At 40.4% G+C, this 18702-nt stretch overlaps 4 protein-coding genes and 1 long non-coding RNA gene across 6 annotated transcripts; 2 read left to right on the top strand and 3 right to left on the bottom strand.

Annotated features, from left to right (window-relative positions):
* Positions 1–279: 279 nt before the first annotated feature.
* On the bottom strand, positions 280–5590 carry LOC27207277. The gene is given in 4 exon segments (XM_016182998.3): positions 280–1425; positions 1492–1800; positions 2464–2676; positions 5064–5590. Coding segments are annotated over 4 exon segments (1653 nt in total). The 5' UTR covers positions 5205–5590; the 3' UTR covers positions 280–435.
* Positions 5591–6093: 503 nt separating this feature from the next.
* Positions 6094–7008, top strand: LOC123327357. The gene is made up of 2 exons (XR_006542074.1): positions 6094–6873; positions 6932–7008. It is a non-coding gene; the product is annotated as an uncharacterized LOC123327357 (long non-coding RNA).
* A 2810-nt stretch (positions 7009–9818) lies between these two features.
* On the top strand, positions 9819–11462 carry LOC27209158 (antigen 5 like allergen Cul n 1). 2 transcript variants are annotated; one of them, XM_016184649.3, is made up of 3 exons: positions 9819–10679; positions 10735–11162; positions 11221–11462. In XM_016184649.3, exons 1-3 carry the CDS (start codon positions 10569–10571, stop codon positions 11444–11446), a joined length of 765 nt encoding a protein of 254 aa, XP_016038410.1. In that variant the 5' UTR covers positions 9819–10568; the 3' UTR covers positions 11447–11462. The 2 variants fall into 2 exon arrangements, with proteins under 2 accessions (XP_016038410.1, XP_016038411.1); XM_016184650.3 differs by having other exon boundaries at positions 9821–10679; positions 10732–11162.
* Positions 11463–11475: 13 nt separating this feature from the next.
* LOC6725357 (malonate--CoA ligase ACSF3, mitochondrial) lies at positions 11476–13717 on the bottom strand. The gene is made up of 3 exons (XM_016173572.3): positions 13493–13717; positions 13237–13426; positions 11476–13143 (listed from the first exon to the last, which is right to left on the bottom strand). The coding sequence occupies exons 1-3, from the start codon at positions 13568–13570 to the stop codon at positions 11585–11587; spliced, it is 1827 nt and encodes a 608-aa protein (XP_016038409.1). The 5' UTR covers positions 13571–13717; the 3' UTR covers positions 11476–11584.
* A 54-nt stretch (positions 13718–13771) lies between these two features.
* LOC6725356 lies at positions 13772–18570 on the bottom strand. The gene is made up of 3 exons (XM_002106337.4): positions 18072–18570; positions 16921–17238; positions 13772–16613 (listed from the first exon to the last, which is right to left on the bottom strand). The coding sequence occupies exons 1-3, from the start codon at positions 18153–18155 to the stop codon at positions 15141–15143; spliced, it is 1875 nt and encodes a 624-aa protein (XP_002106373.1). The 5' UTR covers positions 18156–18570; the 3' UTR covers positions 13772–15140.
* Positions 18571–18702: the final 132 nt, after the last annotated feature.

Here is an 18702-nt window from a genome sequence, read left to right as displayed (position 1 = left end):
CAAGGGAGGAAACATTAAAAAAAAAATTCATTTAAAAATAAAATGAGAAGGAAGTAGCGTCTGCTGGCTTGCCTTTCTCCATTTGCATGCAATTTGCGTAAAATGGGCTTCCTCCGATCGAATAAAATAAATATAAACCTGCAGCAGCATAATTATAAGCAAATCACGATATGTTATTAGTGAAATAGTTTAAAAATAATAAACTAAAATCTATAAGTCGCAAAGATTTAGAGGAAACATTTTTGTCGCATGATCACCCAATAATTTAAAATATAAATGTATGGTATATTTAAAAATCAGTTTTATTCCGTTATATCATGCTTGCTGTATTGTGTAATATATCAGTTAAACGTAACTCTTAACTAGACAAAAAAATAATCGATTATATGGTAAATAGGGTGACCGTGAATAGTATGTAGCTCCACTTTTCAGAGTTTATAAATGGTGCATTTGATCCTCGACCAGCTTTTTGGGCCTTCGCTTGCGGCGCTTTCTTGCCTTTCGCCGTAGGCGATCGAATTTCCGGATCCGGTCGCAAATGAAATGCTTGAGGTCATCGCCCTCGGCGGCCGATTGACGACTGCACGACATTGTGAATAATATTAGCGAGTTAAGGTAGAAAAAGAATCTTATATCGTAGTCATCTAATGATGTTTTGCCCTTGGTTCGATGATTATTATTATTATCTTTCCGCCGGTCTTCCCTTTCCCGTTCCTTTTGGTAATTACTAAAGTTGTGCTTGCGCAACTTGGAGGCGGGATACGTGCTGGGCGAAGGATGGGGCTCAAAGGTCGAGCGCTGGCGCTTCGAACTGGCCAAGTGTTGCCGAAAATAGTCGTAAATGCTCATGTTCCTTATAACGATCGTGGTAGTGGTGGTGTTGCTAATGTTTATTATCGGTCCCGATTTATGCGGCGCCACATGCTGTAGATTTAGCCAACTGCCGCCTGCCGCCTGCACGCGAGTTGGCAACGAAGTGGCCACTATCTTATTGTAATTGTTACTGGCCAACATCGTTGTCGTGTTTAATGTATAATATAGCATTGGCTCATTGGTGTTATTGTTGCCGATGTTATGGCATCGGTCGTTGTTGTGTTGATGGTTCTGATAATCTTGATTGTAGTAAGGATTTTTTTGTTGGGTTATTGTTGATTTGGTTGTATTGTAATCTACAGCAGTGACTGCAACCCGTCAATGATCAGCGACCAGCGGTCCCCAGAACATTTTCGATATCTTCGAGTCGTCCTCGGTTAAAAAGAACTGACGGCCCAAATGCACAAACTCCTTGAGCGACAATTGGCCATCGCCGTTCTTGTCTATCACAGCGAATGAAACGGCAGCATCGTCTTCGGTCAGTCCCAGACAGCGGAAGAAGAGCTTGTATTGTTCGAGATCCAAATGGCCAGTGTGATCGAAGTCCACAGCCTAAGAAAAAATTGGAAAATTATTTTTCTGATTATCGGATAATAGCAACTTAACAATGAAACGAACCTTAAACAAGTAGGGCAGGAAGCGACCGATGCGTTTGGCCATCTTCTTGTCGTTGAGACGATGGTGCAGATCGGTGAGGAACTGCTCGGCAGTCACCAGATTGTATGGGGTTATCTCCCCGAACTGCTCTTCCCAAGTATGCTTGATCACATCGTTGAACTCGGCAGCGACCTCTGGGGTCAAATGGCCCAGATCGCTGAAGCGTTTGGCCAGCAAACTAAAGTCGTCGAAGGACACGACGCCGTCGTGGTTAACGTCCAAAATGCGGTGCAGAGTACGCATTTTGCGACGCCAGAAGGCTGAGTCGCCCTAAAAATGAGGAAAAACATACATATTAATTGGTTTGCTTTACGTTTTAATTAGAAATATTAATGATAGGGCGTGCTGAGAGCTTCTTAAACTATAAAGCTCATTCCAATTCTTCAACCGAGACCTTTCCTCTTTTCAAACTACCTAAAAAGGACTTGAAAAGTAAAGCTTGAAAGCTTTGAAGGACTTGGCTGTCCTTATGAAAATGTTTTTTACATTTTTTAGCTTTTGTTATAGACCGGCAGCGACTGCTTGAGAGCTTTTAGAAGCTTTTACCTAAAGGATTTCCAAGGACTTTAAAGAACTGCTTGATGACTTGTAGAGTCAGGATACATTTTTATCAAGCCCATGCTTTAAGCTTCAATTCGCTTCGCTTTTTTTTGAGAAAGCTGAAATTTGTTATTCATAACCAAAACCAAAGCTTTGATCTTAAAACAGTCCGCACTCAAACCAGTTACTACTGTTAAATGGCCACTGTTAACCAGGTTACAATGTTGAACTATTTTATAAATGCCGCTGAGCAGGTTCAAAAAACGACATTGAGCACGGTAACCAAATTTCGAAACACGTTTCTCACACACAATTGAAATTTCTCAGCCACGTGGACCGTGTGTTTTATGGGTCTATTTAATGGATTATGCATTTCTCAAGCAGTTCACTCACCCGTTCGCTGCGCTTGGAATCCATTTTCTGGCGACGACGCTCGAACTCATCATCCGAGTCGGAATCGCTATCACTTTCCACCTCCCGTCGCAATTTGGCCGCTCCGGCCTTCTTTGAATATTGACGGACAGCCTGGACCACGGCAGTTGGCATTTGATGCCAAAGCAGTGAATGTGCTCCATGTCCACAGATATTGCCACCAGATGCCAGGCGCTGAAATCAGAAGAAAACGAGAAATTATTAAAATTTTAATGTAAAATGTATTGGATAAGTTTCCTATCATGATAGTCATTTTGCTTGTGCTTTAAAAAAAGAGATGCTAACGTGTCATTAATAATATTACCCAATCATTATGCTATTGTTTTGTATTGTTTGTGTTTATTTCGGTTCTCACAGCCCCATGCTGAATGCTCTTTTTGTTGTTGATACGGTTGCTAGATGCCCTTCGGTGTGTAAGCAATCATTATGTTTTTAATTACAACTCAGCGCACTGCTGTTTTCCTGTGTTGTTTTTGTTGTGCTTGTTATTTTTCCCATTGTTAAGGTCAGTTCTGTTTACTCACAAAACAATTCTAAACCCGATTCGTCGTTATCTGGTTTTTTACGAGTTTTCCATCTTCGGTTCGCCTTAAAAGTGCCAAAGAGTGACTGTCAAAATGTATCTCAAAAAACTCGGTTTACAGTTTGAGAGGCGCTTGGTAATGGTAAAAAAAAACACGTGGCGATCATACAATGAATTTAAAAGAAGAAATTGTAAACCAGTTGGAAAAGAGTTTCCAATATATATAAGAATTAAAAATATAATACATTCAATGCCCTTTTGCCAACATTGCAACTTTGAAAATTAAAAAAGATAAATATTAATGCCAAAAAGCAGTTCGGAGAAAGGTTTTTTCCATCATCTGTGCTTCTGTCAATGCCATTGGGAAAAGATAAAAAAGTTCGCTACTTTTTTAATTACAAGAAACCGAATTCCCTTGTAAACGTTTTGAATTTCAATGGCTCTCGATAAGAAAGAATCCAAGTACAGATGTTGCCAGCCACCGACGACGATGATATCATGCATCATACCATATAACATTATCATAAAGCCCGCACACTTATTGTATTGGACTGTTTTGGGACCTTTTTCGGTTCCAGTTGCTTCGTTTGGTTAAACGAACTTTGGATTGTTTCTGTTTTTCGATTTTTTTCGTAAACAAGTTTCTCCAATATACGAATTAATGAATGCAAAAAACGGGCCTCCTTTCATTTGAATGTCTGCGCGTCTCGAAAATAAAGAGAAACACGTTTCGACCATAAGAAAATAAAACAAAAAACAATGCCAATGATTTATGTGGAAGACGCAGAGAGTAACAAGACGGCAAATAAAAATCAAAGTCGAGCAACAGGTCAATGTTAATTTAGCAGCAAACAAGAAGTAGAAAAATCGCGAATGAAATCACTTTAATCATTTCCTGTGATTCTAAAACTTCTTTTTCCGGGGCGGTTAGAGAAAAAGTAAATTGGGGAGGGGGACTTTTGTTGTTATTATTTCCAATGCTTTTGCGCAAGATTTTCGTGCTACAGAATTTGCGCAGTTTTCCGACTTTCAAAATGAGGGGGTTGTTGTCGGTGAGAAAGGAAAACAAGCTTTCACCTGAATACACGGTGGAAAATACCAATAAGTATTAATATTGGATTAGCTGGTTACATTAATGTATGTTGTGTCAACATAATATCATAAATTTCGTTTCGAAACCAAAACATTTATGCAAATACTGTTGGCCGGTATTTTCAAAGATAACAACAACATAGGTGTAAGATGAAACGTGTTTATATAATAACTGAACTATTTTGTTAATGTATTGATTCAATAACAACATTTTTTTGTTTGTAATTTCCATTTGTTTATTTTATTGTATCTTGTTTTATTTGTTTCATTGAGGGATATGCCTCTTTTCGCACCGGGTTTTCGATGTCTAATTGATTGATTGAAGTGCTGCGCCCTTTAATGATTGATTTGCAAGAAATTCGCCATTACCTAAACGTATTTTATAGTTAATCATCAATTGAAATCAAAAATCAGCAATATATAATGCTGCTGCTAACAGCGAAAAAATAATGCGGGAATGAAAAGGTAATGAAAATTAGAGAATTAATAATCCTAGTCGCTTTCGTATTGCTAAAATTACAATCGGGAATATCTATTATTTTTAATCAAGAATTGAGTTCGAGTTCTTACAGTTTCGAATGCACTGCTACAGTTTATTTAGCACTGGCCTCGTTTCGTGAACATTCCCGCTCCCAATTTTCATTCTCCGTTTCTCCACTCTTCCTCCCCATTTACAGTTCTCCTTCCACCACTTACTGTTTTTCGAATTGCGATTCTATTTCTCTGCTTTGTTTTGAGTTTATATCTTGCGGAAGCTGCTTTTTGGTGGAACATCTTTTGTGGAACTGGTTTTAAACTCTTTATTTTATAACTGTTGCTTTTAAGTTTGGTTTAGCAACTGTTCTTTTCTGTCCGCTTTATGATCCTACGTTTTTCTAACTGCCTGTTTCTTTCAATTCAATTAGTCACCTTAACTAAAATGCACTGAAAGAAAAGCTGCACTTACGTGACAATCGCTGTGCGAAATGGGCGTGTTTGGGGGCGGGGAGGCGGTCTGCTGCAGAACGCCGACAGTTGCGGCCATGTTGCGTTCCAGAATTTCTCTTGAAGTGCGCAAAATACCACGGCTCACGATGGAGAATGCCATTTTGTTTTTCGCTCAAGTTTTAACCTCGGTTTTCTTTAATTTTTCCTCAATTTTCGCTACGTTTTCCTTACAGTTTGAACTGCACTCGAGAAAATGTGCAACGTTGCTTTTATTAGGGATTTTGTTGTTGAACTCTTGTTATTATTTCGATTGCAACGCGCATTTAACAACCGGTTTTTTCGAAGATGCACCACAAAAAAATGTTTGCTTTATTTTTCTGCTTTGTTTTGTTACACTTTGTTTTTGAGTCCGCTAATTTGTATTTTGATTTCTCTGGGGTTTCAGTTTTTTTTTTTTTTTGATATCTTTGCTTGGGAGTAAACACAACCGTTCGCTTAAGCGTTCGAATTCGTTTTGAAAACCATCGCTGCGCAAAGAAAAGAAGTCGACGTCGACGCCTGTAAAAGCAGAGCGGTCTTTCTGAGTGTGTGTGAGCGGGAGTGCGAGTGTGTGTGTGTTTTTGTGCGAGGGAGAGGACAGCATAGGAAGGGAGCAGGGAGAACAGCTGCTACTTGGAATGGTTACCACAAACAGACAATACGCACTATTGAAGCCAACATCATAGTAGTTACATTTTCAAATTTTCACGAAATCATACTTTGAAGTGCATAAATATGTGTTTCAAGAATACTTTGAATATGAGCGTTCCCAAATGTTAAAACCATCTTAAAAAGATGCGTAGGAATTCGTATTTAAGTTTTCTAGTTTATATTTTTGCGCCCTTGGCTGTACATAAGTACAAACACACAGGCAAGACCATGTAAGCCGGTTGAAGAAGAAAATGGAGAGGAAGCAGGAGCACAAGAAGAAGCAAAAACAAACAAACACAAAACCCAGTGATTGTCAAACCTCGCTTAAATGGAGAACTTTATTCATTTTCAAATAAATGCCCAAAAGAAAATGCATTATATAAACATGGGATTACACACACATATATACATACATGGATTACAGTTTTCCATTGATAACGTAAACGAAGGAATCCAAAAACAAACGCCAAAACTCAAAATGAAAATATCATAAAGTGTGCGTATTTAGGTCGCTGCGTGTGACAAACTGTCGGTCCAATACAATATGCCCCAAGACACCCTTCCCCCCTCGCGGCGCACTTCCCCCAAAAGTGCCCTCTACGCACACACATACACATGAAGTAGCACAAATACCTACGCACTAATAGTTTCTGTTTTTCCGTTGCTGTTCTACTTCATTGCTCCACAGCAAAACGCATGTTTACACCCACACGTGTGCGGTAAATGTTATAGGATCATTACAACACTTTACAACTAATAACATTGAAAGATCGTTTTCAGTTACCAATAACTTCCAAGCACTGGGCATTTTGCCACCATTAAAATTATATTTTTTATTACCCAAAGTGTCCAAAAGCATAATACTATGCTGATCATCCTACGCAACGCAGCACTATTTCTAGTACCTTCACTGTGGACACACAGACATACATACAGCTGTACATACGTGTAAGATTGTATAATAGTCTCTTGATCAAATAAGCGCCAGTGGACTTGGACCCAAAAAACATTGCATCGAAACGAAAACAAAAAAGAAACCACCGAAAAATTAATAAGAGGGTAGTGATTCGAACTGGATATATCAGTGGCCGGCAAAAATTAAAGGGAATTATCAGCTCCACTAATTCCCTTTAATCTTGGTTCGTTTTAATAGTTTTTACTGCCCATCAAGATCAATGCTTTCATAAATCCCCATAGTTTTGCAAGCACTGGTCCCCCCAAGAAGTGCAACATTTTACGGACAAAATAAAAAAAATCGAAGGCCCCCCACTTTACCGTTTCGAATGCGGCAAGGGGAGTGCAGTGCACTCTGTGGAGGCAAAAACTTGAAAATACAGACGGAAAACCAAAACATGTGAGCGGCCGGGAAGTTTCCAAAGCGGATTATGCGGCGGTGAACTCAAGATAAATTGAACATAATCCGTTTATAAAGATAATGGAACATATCTATACATATACATATGTGCTAGAACGTTCTGCTTCTGCATTTAATGTATTTGAAGTCGAAATATTATTTCTATTATTTTATTATTGTGACATAGATGCGTATTTGATATCTCGATAATAACTATTCATAATATTATCCACATTAATGCATAAACGTCACTTGTTTCGGGGTGGACGTGTGCTTGGAACGAGAACAACCGGCGCATCGGCTGTCTGCTGACTTTCCGACCGTCACGTAACACCAGGTCCAGGGACAACAAAAGCAACACAAAACAACTGCAAACATATGACCACCAAAACAGGGTCTCAACCATGTAGTATATATGTATGTATATAGAGTGTGTGCAGTTTAGCATGCGCCCGCTACAAATACATAAATTATAATCTATTTGCTGCTGCACCTGCAAACAAATAAAGAAATAAGCAAATAAAGAACGAAAATTGGAGACACACGACTAATGACGTCACAAATAGCTTTTAACATTACACCCACGATCCACATGACATCTACCATAATACATACATAAAACATAGCTCCAAAACTCAATTGCCGAAAATTAAAATGCGTAATTTAAACGCGCGCGCGAAAGAGGTGCAAAAGAAAACAGTAGAAATCCACACGTTTACCTTTACAAAAACTATTTTACTTAAATAATATACTTCAATTCTTTAAATTATGATTAAATTAGTACATTCATTTAATATTTTCTATCAATCAATAGTTCTTAAAAAATAATTGAAAATATTTATAACTTTATATTACAATTTGACTGCCATCTTAGCTAGTGCCCACTGTATTGTAATTGTAAGTCCCGCTCCCAAGATTTTGCTTCTGTTTCATGTGTTTTTTGGGCGTGTGCCGGGGATCCAATCGAAATGGGTGGATCGTTGTCGAGCGAACAAGCACACACGTGTGCGGTTCGAGGTACCCGAGAATATTGGACGAGATCGTTTCGTCTCGTCTCGAAGTGGACGCCTTGTGATGTTGTGTTTTCTGCTTCTGCGTTTCTAGTATTTCTTGTCGCGCTTTTCAAGGTCCGCAGTTCCACAGTTTTGATGCCATTTCAGATTTCCGCAACGCCATTTATATTGATGTGCGTGTGTGTGTGATGCGCGAGAGTTGTTGTTTTCCCTGCCTTTCTGTTTTTTTGGCGTACGTGTTGCGCCCCAACGCCGGCTCAAAAAAAAAGTTTAAAAAAAGAATTAAGGCAGAAATTATTCTTGTTCGCATTGGATGCTAGTTTAACACTCTAAAATGAAAACAGTTAAACATAGTTGAAATAATATTATCAAATGCATGGTCTAATAAACATGTTGGGTTCATTTACATAGTGGAAATTGTAATTTATTTTTGTTTTTTTTTTCGGTCAGTGCATAGAGTGTTTCACACGGGTCTTTGGAGGGTTAAGCAAAAGGGTTGTTTATGTTTCGGGTTCACTAGTTTTTCTTTCAGTATGCGGATTTTGGCACGTCGACACACCGGCGACAGAGGAACGACGCCGACGCCGGCAGAGAAGTCGTGCTGCGACTTTACATAAAATGTCATAAAATTTAACTGCGTCGTGCATTGGTGTGTGTGCGTGTGAGTTTTCCAGTTGCCTGCACCACCAGAAAACAAAAAAAAAAAGACAAGAAAAAAGCAGCGACTACGTGCCACTTGCAACGCATCCTTTTCCACGTTGTTGTCGTAGGTCTTCGATTATTCAAATTCATTCCTTTAAAAGGAAATTATACTAAAATATCTTTAAATATTACTGCTTGATTATTGCAATGGAGAATTGCTTTTTACAAAATGCATTAATTACATATTTTTAATTTGAAAATGTGTGATTTGTAATCGTTCAGTTAGTTTAAATATATTTTTTGTCGTGTAATTAATTAAATTACATCTGACGGTCGCCTTATCAGCAGCGACCTGCTTATAATGGCTGATAAAACCCCAAAAACAACAGCAACGCCCAAAACAAAAAATAACAACACATGACTTTCTGACCATCGCGGGTTACAAAACCCAAAAGGCTAGAGATAAAAGCCAGTCCAACTTTACGGTAAAGATTAGGCCAGAAAACAAATACGAAATGAAAATGAAGTAGGCAAACACAAAACAGATTTGAAAATTCGAAATTGCTTTTCGAAAATGTTCGGTAAATAGAGGGGCCTACAAATTTGGCGGGTAAACAAGGCTATTGATTTCCGATTACAGTTTGAGAGTCACTTAAGGCGATGGGTTTGAGTAATAATATATTTGGTAAACAATATTTGAATGTCCATGTTGCATTGCTTATGCAATATTTGCTTAATAATAACATTTTTGTTTCGAATAAAAAGGCAGATTTCATTAACTAAACTAAAGACAATTTTTATTGCAATATAATTTATTTGTAAGTTCAGTAGTATGGTCTTAAAAAAAGTAAAATTGATAGATTTATGTCGCTTGCATTCGTCTTTATCGGTAATGATAAATGAACCAAATTAATCTTTTGTTTATGACCAATAAACACACTTTTAGGGCTTGTGTAATTGGCCTTCAAACACAACAGCATTCTAAGAAAGGAAAACAAAAATCAACAACGTGGCCCAGAAAAACAAAACCAAAACAAAAACATGCTAAAAATCTAAACAAACATAAGAGGCATGTGAGTTTTTTTTTTGTGGTAATCCACACCGGCATATAACATTTAACCCTGATGTCGGGCGATTGAAAGCTCCTTAAGTGGCAAGTGGAGATCCACCACACTGAAAAAAACAAAAACAAGATCACTTCGATTATTTTTGTATCATCACTTGTTGCGTTTTTGAATTTGAAGCTATTTTGGGCTATTGTTTCAAAACTTGGTACAACTTATAAGGCATTCCGATCACTATGCTCTTATTAAGCACTATTCAATATTTTTTCCCCTGTGCAGTGTGAACTGCCATTTAAAAATAATTGTAAATAGGTTTTTGTTTTTCCCATCGTCTGCTATTTTTAGCCGCCAATAAGAATTTGCTTAGGGCTTTATCTGGCTCCCAAGAAGAAGAGTGCGAAAAGGGTAACGACTACGTTGTTCCCGGCACGTTAACACAAAAATTGTGCGTAAACAAAATTGTAAACAAAGATTACGTAGTAATCTACCATATCTCTGCATGCTTTTGTAATATGTGGGCGCTATAGTGGGCGTGGTCTTTGACATTGAAACATTGTATTGGCAAAAAAAAACTATTGCTAGTTTTTACGGGTTGTAGGCGATAGTGTAACATTAATATAGGTTATAACTTATATACTAGATCTATATATACTAGATTTAAGTACTGTCGTGCAAATTGTAAGCAGATAACACTAATTGGAACACCATAGCATGCATATAAGAGCAAATTGTATTTGTGAAAGTCCAGAGAAAATCTTAAAATGTCAGTCTTTACGGTCACTATATTCGTACTATCACTAGTTCTCCATAGTCTGGCCGAGAATTTTTGCAGGCAGGATCTCTGTTCCAAAGGAACCACCCATATAGCGTGTGTAAGTGACCTTTCGAAAACTTAGCGACAAATTTCAACATTTATGTGAGCAGCAGAATGTAAACGGATCCTTTGGTAGCTCTTGTCCCAAAGATGCAACCGTGATTAAACTCAATCTTGGGGATAAAAATGCTCTGATCAAGGCCCACAACTTGGTGAGACAAAAGTGGGCTAGTGGCAAGGCAAAAATTAAAAGGACCGCCTGCAAAATGGCCAAAATGGAATGGAATAAGGACCTGGAAAAGATGGCACTTTTAAATGCCAAAACATGTCTTATGGGACATGATGAGTGTCACAATACGGAAAAGTTTCGGCTATCTGGACAGAATCTATTCGCCATGGGATTTTGGCATACTGGGATAACGAAAACTAAGATGAATATGACGTTAAGCATGCTCTTCGAGACGGCAGTTCAAAAGTGGGCAGGCGAGGAAAAGGACATTACCGCCGAGGACTTAAAGAAAACGCCCCTTAATCCACCAGAGTATGTCACTTACTTTCTTCCCCATTTATTAGTTGCATCTTCCCTTTACCCTTTTTAGAGTTATTGGCCACTTGACCGTTTTGATCAACGAGAAAAGTAACGCTGTGGGTTGTGGCTTAGTTTCATATAATCTGGGTATAATCAGGCGATACAATCTGGCCTGTAACTACGCTCATACAAATGTTATTGGCGAGCGTGTTTATGAAGAATGCGCCAAGGCAGGCAGTGAGTGCCCAAAGGGAGTTGACTTAAAGTATCCACCGCTATGTGCAAAAATACAATGATTTTAAAGCGATTTAGCAGCACCATTGCATAAGCTTAACATTTGTTTACTATCTTATTATTATTATTATTAGTATTATCATTATCATAACAGTCAGTAATCACTTAAATTTTCAGCTAAGTTCTCAGGGGTCTTATGTCTACTTGGAAACGAGGGTCTTGAAAACGGTAGGGCATTTGTGGGCCGGTAGGTGGCGATAGCAGTATGTCTTGATCGCATCCAAATCAATATCCGCATCCGGCGATACAATGCATATGACGCCAAGACGATGGCCCCACATTTTATTGGGAATACCCAAGACAGCCACATCGTTGATATTAGGGTGTGAGATCAATACCTTTTTGATCTCCGATCCGTATACCTTATAACCGCCGACGGTGAAGATATCGCTGCTTTTACTCAGAAAATAAAAGTTTCCGTTCCGATAGGCGCAAATGTCACCGGTTTTAAAGAAACCATCTTGGGTGTTCTGCTCCTCATTGTTTGTGGCTCCCGGTTCCATGTCCTGATTGTTGCTAGCCAACGTACTGGACACCAAATTGGAACCAGCAATTTGGAGTTCACCAATTATGGTTTCCGTCAAGGATGTATCGCCGCCGATATCCTCCACTGGTATTAAGCCATGATGCACGGATCCGCCGAGTTCGTTTTTGCAGGTTATAAGCTCGACACCCTTATTGCTGATCAATCGGGCCGTGACCCCCTTCAAGGGCGAACCCAGCGTACCCGGTCGATGATCGTCGAGGGCGGTATTTTTGGCCGTAGAACTCGATGTTGGACCATTATGTGGAGCTTCGCGTTGTGGTTCATTCAATGGATGACCCAAAACCAAGCCGGTTTCCATCATTCCATAGTATTCGTATATATTTCGACCCGTAATCTCGCGCCATCTGTAGAACACCGAATCCGGTAGCAAGGCAAAAGCTGTGGCCATCAATCGTATCTTTTGCCGGCAATGATTTACAATGTACTCAACCATTCTCGAATCCTTGGCAAACATTTTCTCATACTCGGCAATCAGTCGCTTGTAGACAATTGGCATGGCCAAAAAGAGAGTAACCCGCTGTTTGGATGGGCTATTTATGCCCAATAGAGCACTCCACGCATTGTGACCATCGAATTTTTGCTGCAGCACCACATTACCGCCCACATTGAGCACTGCTGTCAAGGCGGCATGCATTCGATTCATGGATAGAATTGGCAGCATACAGTCTGTAGGTCCCAAATGCCAACTGCCGATCAAACATCGCACCTGAGCTTCGATATTCCGGTGGGTCAACATCACTGGCTTGGGACTATTGACAGCATTGGGCGTATAGATCAGCATGGCTGGTGCCTTGGAATAGAAATCATTTGGAAACGTACTTTCCGTTAGGATAACTCCCTGGCACGCCACCAGTTGTTTGGCATACATCGATGTCGAGGATACACTCTCCGCCGTTGGGACAAATGTGTGATCCAATATGATGGTAGCTGATTTCACACCCTGCGACAATTCCTGGGCAAGTGGCTCAAATTCCTTAGTGGCTATCAGTAGCTTGGTCTTGCAGTTCGATGCCTGCTGATGCAGTTGATCCTTCGCCTGGCCGGATTCCAGTGGAACTGCCACTTGTCCGGAGATCCAACAGCTCCATTGTATAGCTATCCACAGGGCGTTGTTCGAGCACAAGTATGTCACATTCGAAAGCGCAGCGCTGCCTGCGAAAAAGAGAAGAATTTGCTAACTTTTAGAAATTTAACCGAACATAATCTGAACCTGACGAACCTATCTGAAATAGGTTTCTCGCTTACCACATATATTTGAGATCTGAATGGCCAGACGTTTGGCGGACATGTACAATTGGAAATAAGTGTACTCCCCATTGATGTCTTTCACGGCGATCTCATCCGGATAAAGCATAGCCTTCTTGAACGTGGGCACCACCAGATTACTGCGCTCCTCTTCCTCGAAACTGCGGCGCAGCTTCTCGATGAAGCCATCCTGCAAAGATTCAATAGAAATCGTGGAATTACAACTACTTAAATATTATATATATAAGTATATTACCTTATGTATCAATTCGGCGGAGCAAAAGCGTACCAATGCACTTAACTTTAACTTGTGGCAACGGCGAAGAAGCAGCATCTTATTTTTTTTTTTTTGATTTTTTTTGTATAGATTACTTGGAGTTGTGTGCGCGAATGCAGTTATTTTATGTAATAGCACGAAGAGCAAAATTTAACTCCGATTTTCAGTTGCTATCGCTTGAAAAGCCAAAACGATTCTGAGATTCATAACATGACCTACTTGGGATTACACAAATGAAAGTGGTTTTTTTTCGATTGGTTTGATTTTTTGTTGGTCTTTATTTACACAATAATAGTTTGCAGACACAAAAATTAATAACTACAATAGTCATAATCGTAAACGTAAGGTAAGTAAAAAAAAAATGATATATTTCAAGTAAAATGAACGTCACAATTTTTCTTTTGGTATTTTTCTTATTTGTGTTCGCCTTCGTTTGTTCGTTTGTTTGTTTTTTATAAATTTTTTTGTTGTGACCTTTGCATAATACTCGAAACTGTCGTTTACAACAATCCTGGCTTGAGAACTCGAACGTGCATGGGGTAACGATGGGTGTTTTTATTTGGGTTATGAGAGAGGAGGTGCAATCGAAAACAACACTTAAGAAACCTATATTTACAGTCTAAGATTGAACAAAAAAAGAGTCAACTATTTTGGGAGATTTTTGAGAATGGCATCACACCGTTTGTTCCTATGGCAGCTATATGATCTATCATACAAAAACGTATAGGAATAACAATTCGAATAACCGATATATATGGCAGCAAAACCTTGAGAAGACGGACGGATAAACGGAAACAAGTACAATTGCAGTGTATTTAAAATCTAGTTCCATTAAATATACAAAAACACATATATTTAGCACAAATCGCATACACAATGTGTAAGTTTTCGTTACGTCCAGGATTCGATTGAGTTTCTTTTTTCTCTTGCTTTAATTTAACTCTACATTTTAAGTAAGAGCCGGGTGAATTTTTCGAGTGCGATCAAGTGGCGGGCAGTGCTTGCTAAAAATGTAACAGTTTTACAATTAACAATACAATCACAGATTACGAATTTAACATAATTAACGAAAAACAATTACAAAAAAAATTGAACGATTCGAATGGTATTTCTTTTTGGCTTGTCGAAGGGAAGGACAAATTCTGGGATTGGGAGATTCGACGCACTTCCTTCCCTCGATTTCCAGCCTGCATTTTCTTTCTTTTTGTAGAACTGTAAGGCACTCGGCAGTCTCTTCTTTTTCACTTATACTCAAAATGCGATTAATGAAAATATGTAGAAAGTTACTGGCACGTTACTGTTTTCAATATATCGAAATTTTTTGAACATACATATACATTTGTTTCTTACTGGCAAATGTTATCGCAACACTTAAAATGAATCGCGAAAAGCACACAAGCTTATTCATCTGGCGTCCAATAACGAAATAGTCATGAATAGTCAGACTACTGGGAAAATCCAAATTAACATGTCAACAAGTTTGTTGAATTAAATTGAAAACAGCAACAGTTCTGGGACAAATAAAAACTAGGACTATCTCCTCCCGATCCACCCCAAACCCCACTGCACCCAGTTCGATGCCAGGATCTCTGGATCCCCGCTACCGGATCTGAAATCCTTAGATATTTTACACTCGCTTCGGTTTGCTGACCATTGTGTAGTTGAGGCCATTGTAGCTGCGATGATCAATGGCTGCCGCCTCGAGGTTGCCTTTGTTGTTGGCCGTGGCAGTTGTGATGGTGGTACTACCGCCGCTGATATTGCTATTGGAGATTCCTAGATTATTGTTGTTCGTAGTGCTGCTAGCCTTTCGCAGCACCCCGTAGCCGCGATGACTGTCATCGGCTTTACGGAAGCTCTCCGTATCGGGACTAGCGATCAATTCGTATTCATTGGGTGGCGGTGGACTGCATCGGATGCGATTACCGGGTGTGACATTCACAATGGTCTTATAGCCACTCGATGTCTTGTTGTTAGGCGATAGAAAGTCCAAGCGATCGTAATTGGATTCACTAATGGATGTGGCGCTAGTGCAACCCTCACCGATGTCGATGTCTATGATCTTGGGTGTGTTTTGGGTGCCACAGGTGGCTTTCGATACTGATCGCTGGCGTACAAATTCTGAGGTATCGCAGAGTATGGGCATACGTTCGCTGTGCCTAACATCGCCCACGCCCCTTGTGCGCCACGCCTCTGTGATGTTTTCGATGCACTCGTAATCCCGCTCCGGAGGCGGTGCTTTCGAGGCGCTCTCATTTCGCAGCGGCAAGTCGGGCGGTAAGTCGGGTGCTGTCTCCGGCAGGGATATCGATTCACCTTCCAGGGGTTTCAGTATCACTGAACTGTTCACATCGGAGGTGGCGGATGGCGAAGATATCGTAGTTATGGCCACAGGCTCATATTTCACAATGTTCCTGTATTTATCACAATGGGTTGTCGGGCTTTTGCGTGGCGGTTTGTTGGGAATGTGTTTACTGCTGCTGTTGCTATTGCTATTTGCGGGTACGGATAGCGTGATTCCTCCGGTATTTCCTAAAACGCCTCCACCACCACCACCCGTTGCTGTGGCGCCACTTGCTCCACCTCCACCCGCCGAGAAGTTGTTAAGAGAATCGTTGGAGCTGATGAAGCCCCTCAGGGATATGCAACTTTGCGTCGAGTTGATCTCGAACTCTCCACCGTGGGGATTACTCGACGGAGATGGTGGCAGGGGGCTTCGCGAGCCGGGCTCCATGCCAGCTGCCGCACTAAACTGATTCTCACCGCACTCCAAGGTGCTCAGACTATCTCCGCTAATCAGTTTCTTCATCGACTTCATCTTGGCGGACATGCAGCGGAATACCTCCTGCGGATTGGTGTGATCCAGGGTGAAAACGCCCTCGCCGGTGGTGCATTTTCTGCCCGCCTCAAAGGTGAACTTGCCATCGCGATAGCCGTACTTCCTAATGAAACGATATGGCCACATGGCGATTGTGGCGCCCAAATCCTCCGATTTCAGCTGAAGTTCAGTGGGCGTCATTTGGAGCATATACGTCTTAGGTTCAATGCAGCAGCGAATGGAGGCCTCGGATGGAATCAACGTGATAATGAACAAGCCGTCCTGCAAATTTTTAAAAGGGATGGATTATTATGGTTTGTTTTATGAGGTTCCGTTTTTTTTATATTTAAGTTTTCGCTATTTCTACAACTGCTACAAGTGCTTTCGAGCTTATTCCGGCGACTGCTGCCCAGTTCGATGGTCACCGCCTGGTCCTTTGTGACCATGTATCTTTGGGCGCTAGAGCCATTCGAAACGATAGAGGTGCTTTTCAACTTAGTTTGTTAAGAAAGCTTAAGCAACTATAAGATTACGCCAATATAACGAAACACCGCAGAATGTTTTCGCTTATACAGAGATGATCACTCACAAAGGAGCTGCAGTAGAGGTCGTTGTCCTCCTCGATGGCCCCGATTCCCCCCGATGGTGAGGTGTCACAGAAGGCCACCGTTTGCAGGGCGGTGATCCAGTCCTTGAGCTCCTCCTCGCTACTTGTGCTCAGTGTGAGGGTAGCCTGCCGCTTGACAATGTGGATGAGGCGTTCGGGAGGCGGCTCCTGAGTAATCTTCACACAGTTCTCGAGGGTGAAGATCTTGGGGTTTCGGTCCTCCTTGCTCTCGCACATCTCCAGGCGGGCAATCCCATGTCGACTGGCCTTGAATAGCAAACAGTAGCGACTGCATGCTTTCTGCAAAAAAGAATTGGGTTTCGATTACATCGGTTTGTGTGTATTAAAACTATTACATATTAGTAACGTACTGAAGAAGATGTATTGTTTATTGTATATGTATATGAAATGCAGTGTATAAATAACCATAACTAATTCAAATTTGTCTTGAGATTTTGTAGTATCCTGCATTGGATAATGCTAAAAATATAAAAGTAGAGTATGAGCATAATGGGCTAAGCCGTGAAGTACTCATTCGCCCTCACTCTGCCCCTTCTTTGCGACCCCCTCCACCACCCTTTTTCCCCAGTTTTCTGCTGGCTCAAGAATTTCCTGTCGCACATAAACACAAATACCACGAAGTAGCATGAATCGCCAGCTGTGTGTGCCATCTGAAACTCCAACGCTGGGGGTAAAGTTATTAGGACATGGCATGTTATGGCATGTTATTCGAGTTTTACTGCTTAATATATTGTATATAAATATGGTTTCACTTAATTCATTTAAAGATTTGTAGAAAATGCAACGTAGGATTGGTTAGGTGTTGAAATATTAATATTATCAAAAATGATATGCTAATATTATGGCCTTAGCTGTATGAAGTCGGCCCCTCTCTCGCTCACTCCCTCTACCGCGTATCGCTGTCTCACTCCCACTCGCACAGTGGGCCTCATTTGTATGCAACAAGTATGCAGACAGAAACACACGCACACACTCACATAACACATAGGTCCTGTTTGGTTTATCGAAAACTACGCACTTGTAGGACAATTACAAACAGAAAGTAACTTTTTTAACACTGATAAATGGGGAAATATTTATATAGAAGGGCGGAATACGGCGATTTTCCATACCTTTTTCGAGATGCGATTTAGCGAAAATCCAGTTTGGGTCGGCACATTAAGATATCCAGCCAAAACAGGTATTTCAACATCCATTCTGTGCACCACTCCTCCACCTCTCCTCTCCTTCTTCCCACTCTCCTTCGTCTCCTGCTCTCTTTCCCTCTCCTTCGCCGATCTAGCTCACACAATGCGCCTCCGATTCCGAATTGTTGTTGTTGTTGCTGGAGTTGGGCTATGCGATTTCTGGAGTTTTCCTTCAATTCATCCGATTTTCTGTGCTTTACGATAGCTTCGCGGTCGCATTTAGTTGATCACTTCATAGTAAACATCACATCATATCGCACAGCGAATACGGAGATTCGAATTTCGAAAAGCGCAGCCGCAGCACAAAAAAAAATCACCAAAAAGCGAGCAGAGGCAAGTCGACTTTATTTATTTATGCGCTGCACGGTTGCATGCAGCTGCTGCAATCGTCATCGATAACTAATGGCGATCGATAAGTTATGGTTTTTGGAAACAAACCGGCTTAATTATTTCTTAGGTCTAAAATTATAAATGAATATCATATTTTTATAATCTGGGTATGTTTTCCTGCCTAGCGCGCAATTTTAATTACTCATAATTGCGTTTTTGGTGTTAT

Source organism: Drosophila simulans, chromosome X (assembly GCF_016746395.2).
Source record: "Drosophila simulans strain w501 chromosome X, Prin_Dsim_3.1, whole genome shotgun sequence".
Taxonomy (NCBI): domain Eukaryota; kingdom Metazoa; phylum Arthropoda; class Insecta; order Diptera; family Drosophilidae; genus Drosophila; species Drosophila simulans.
This window is presented reverse-complemented; position numbering and strand designations above follow the sequence as displayed.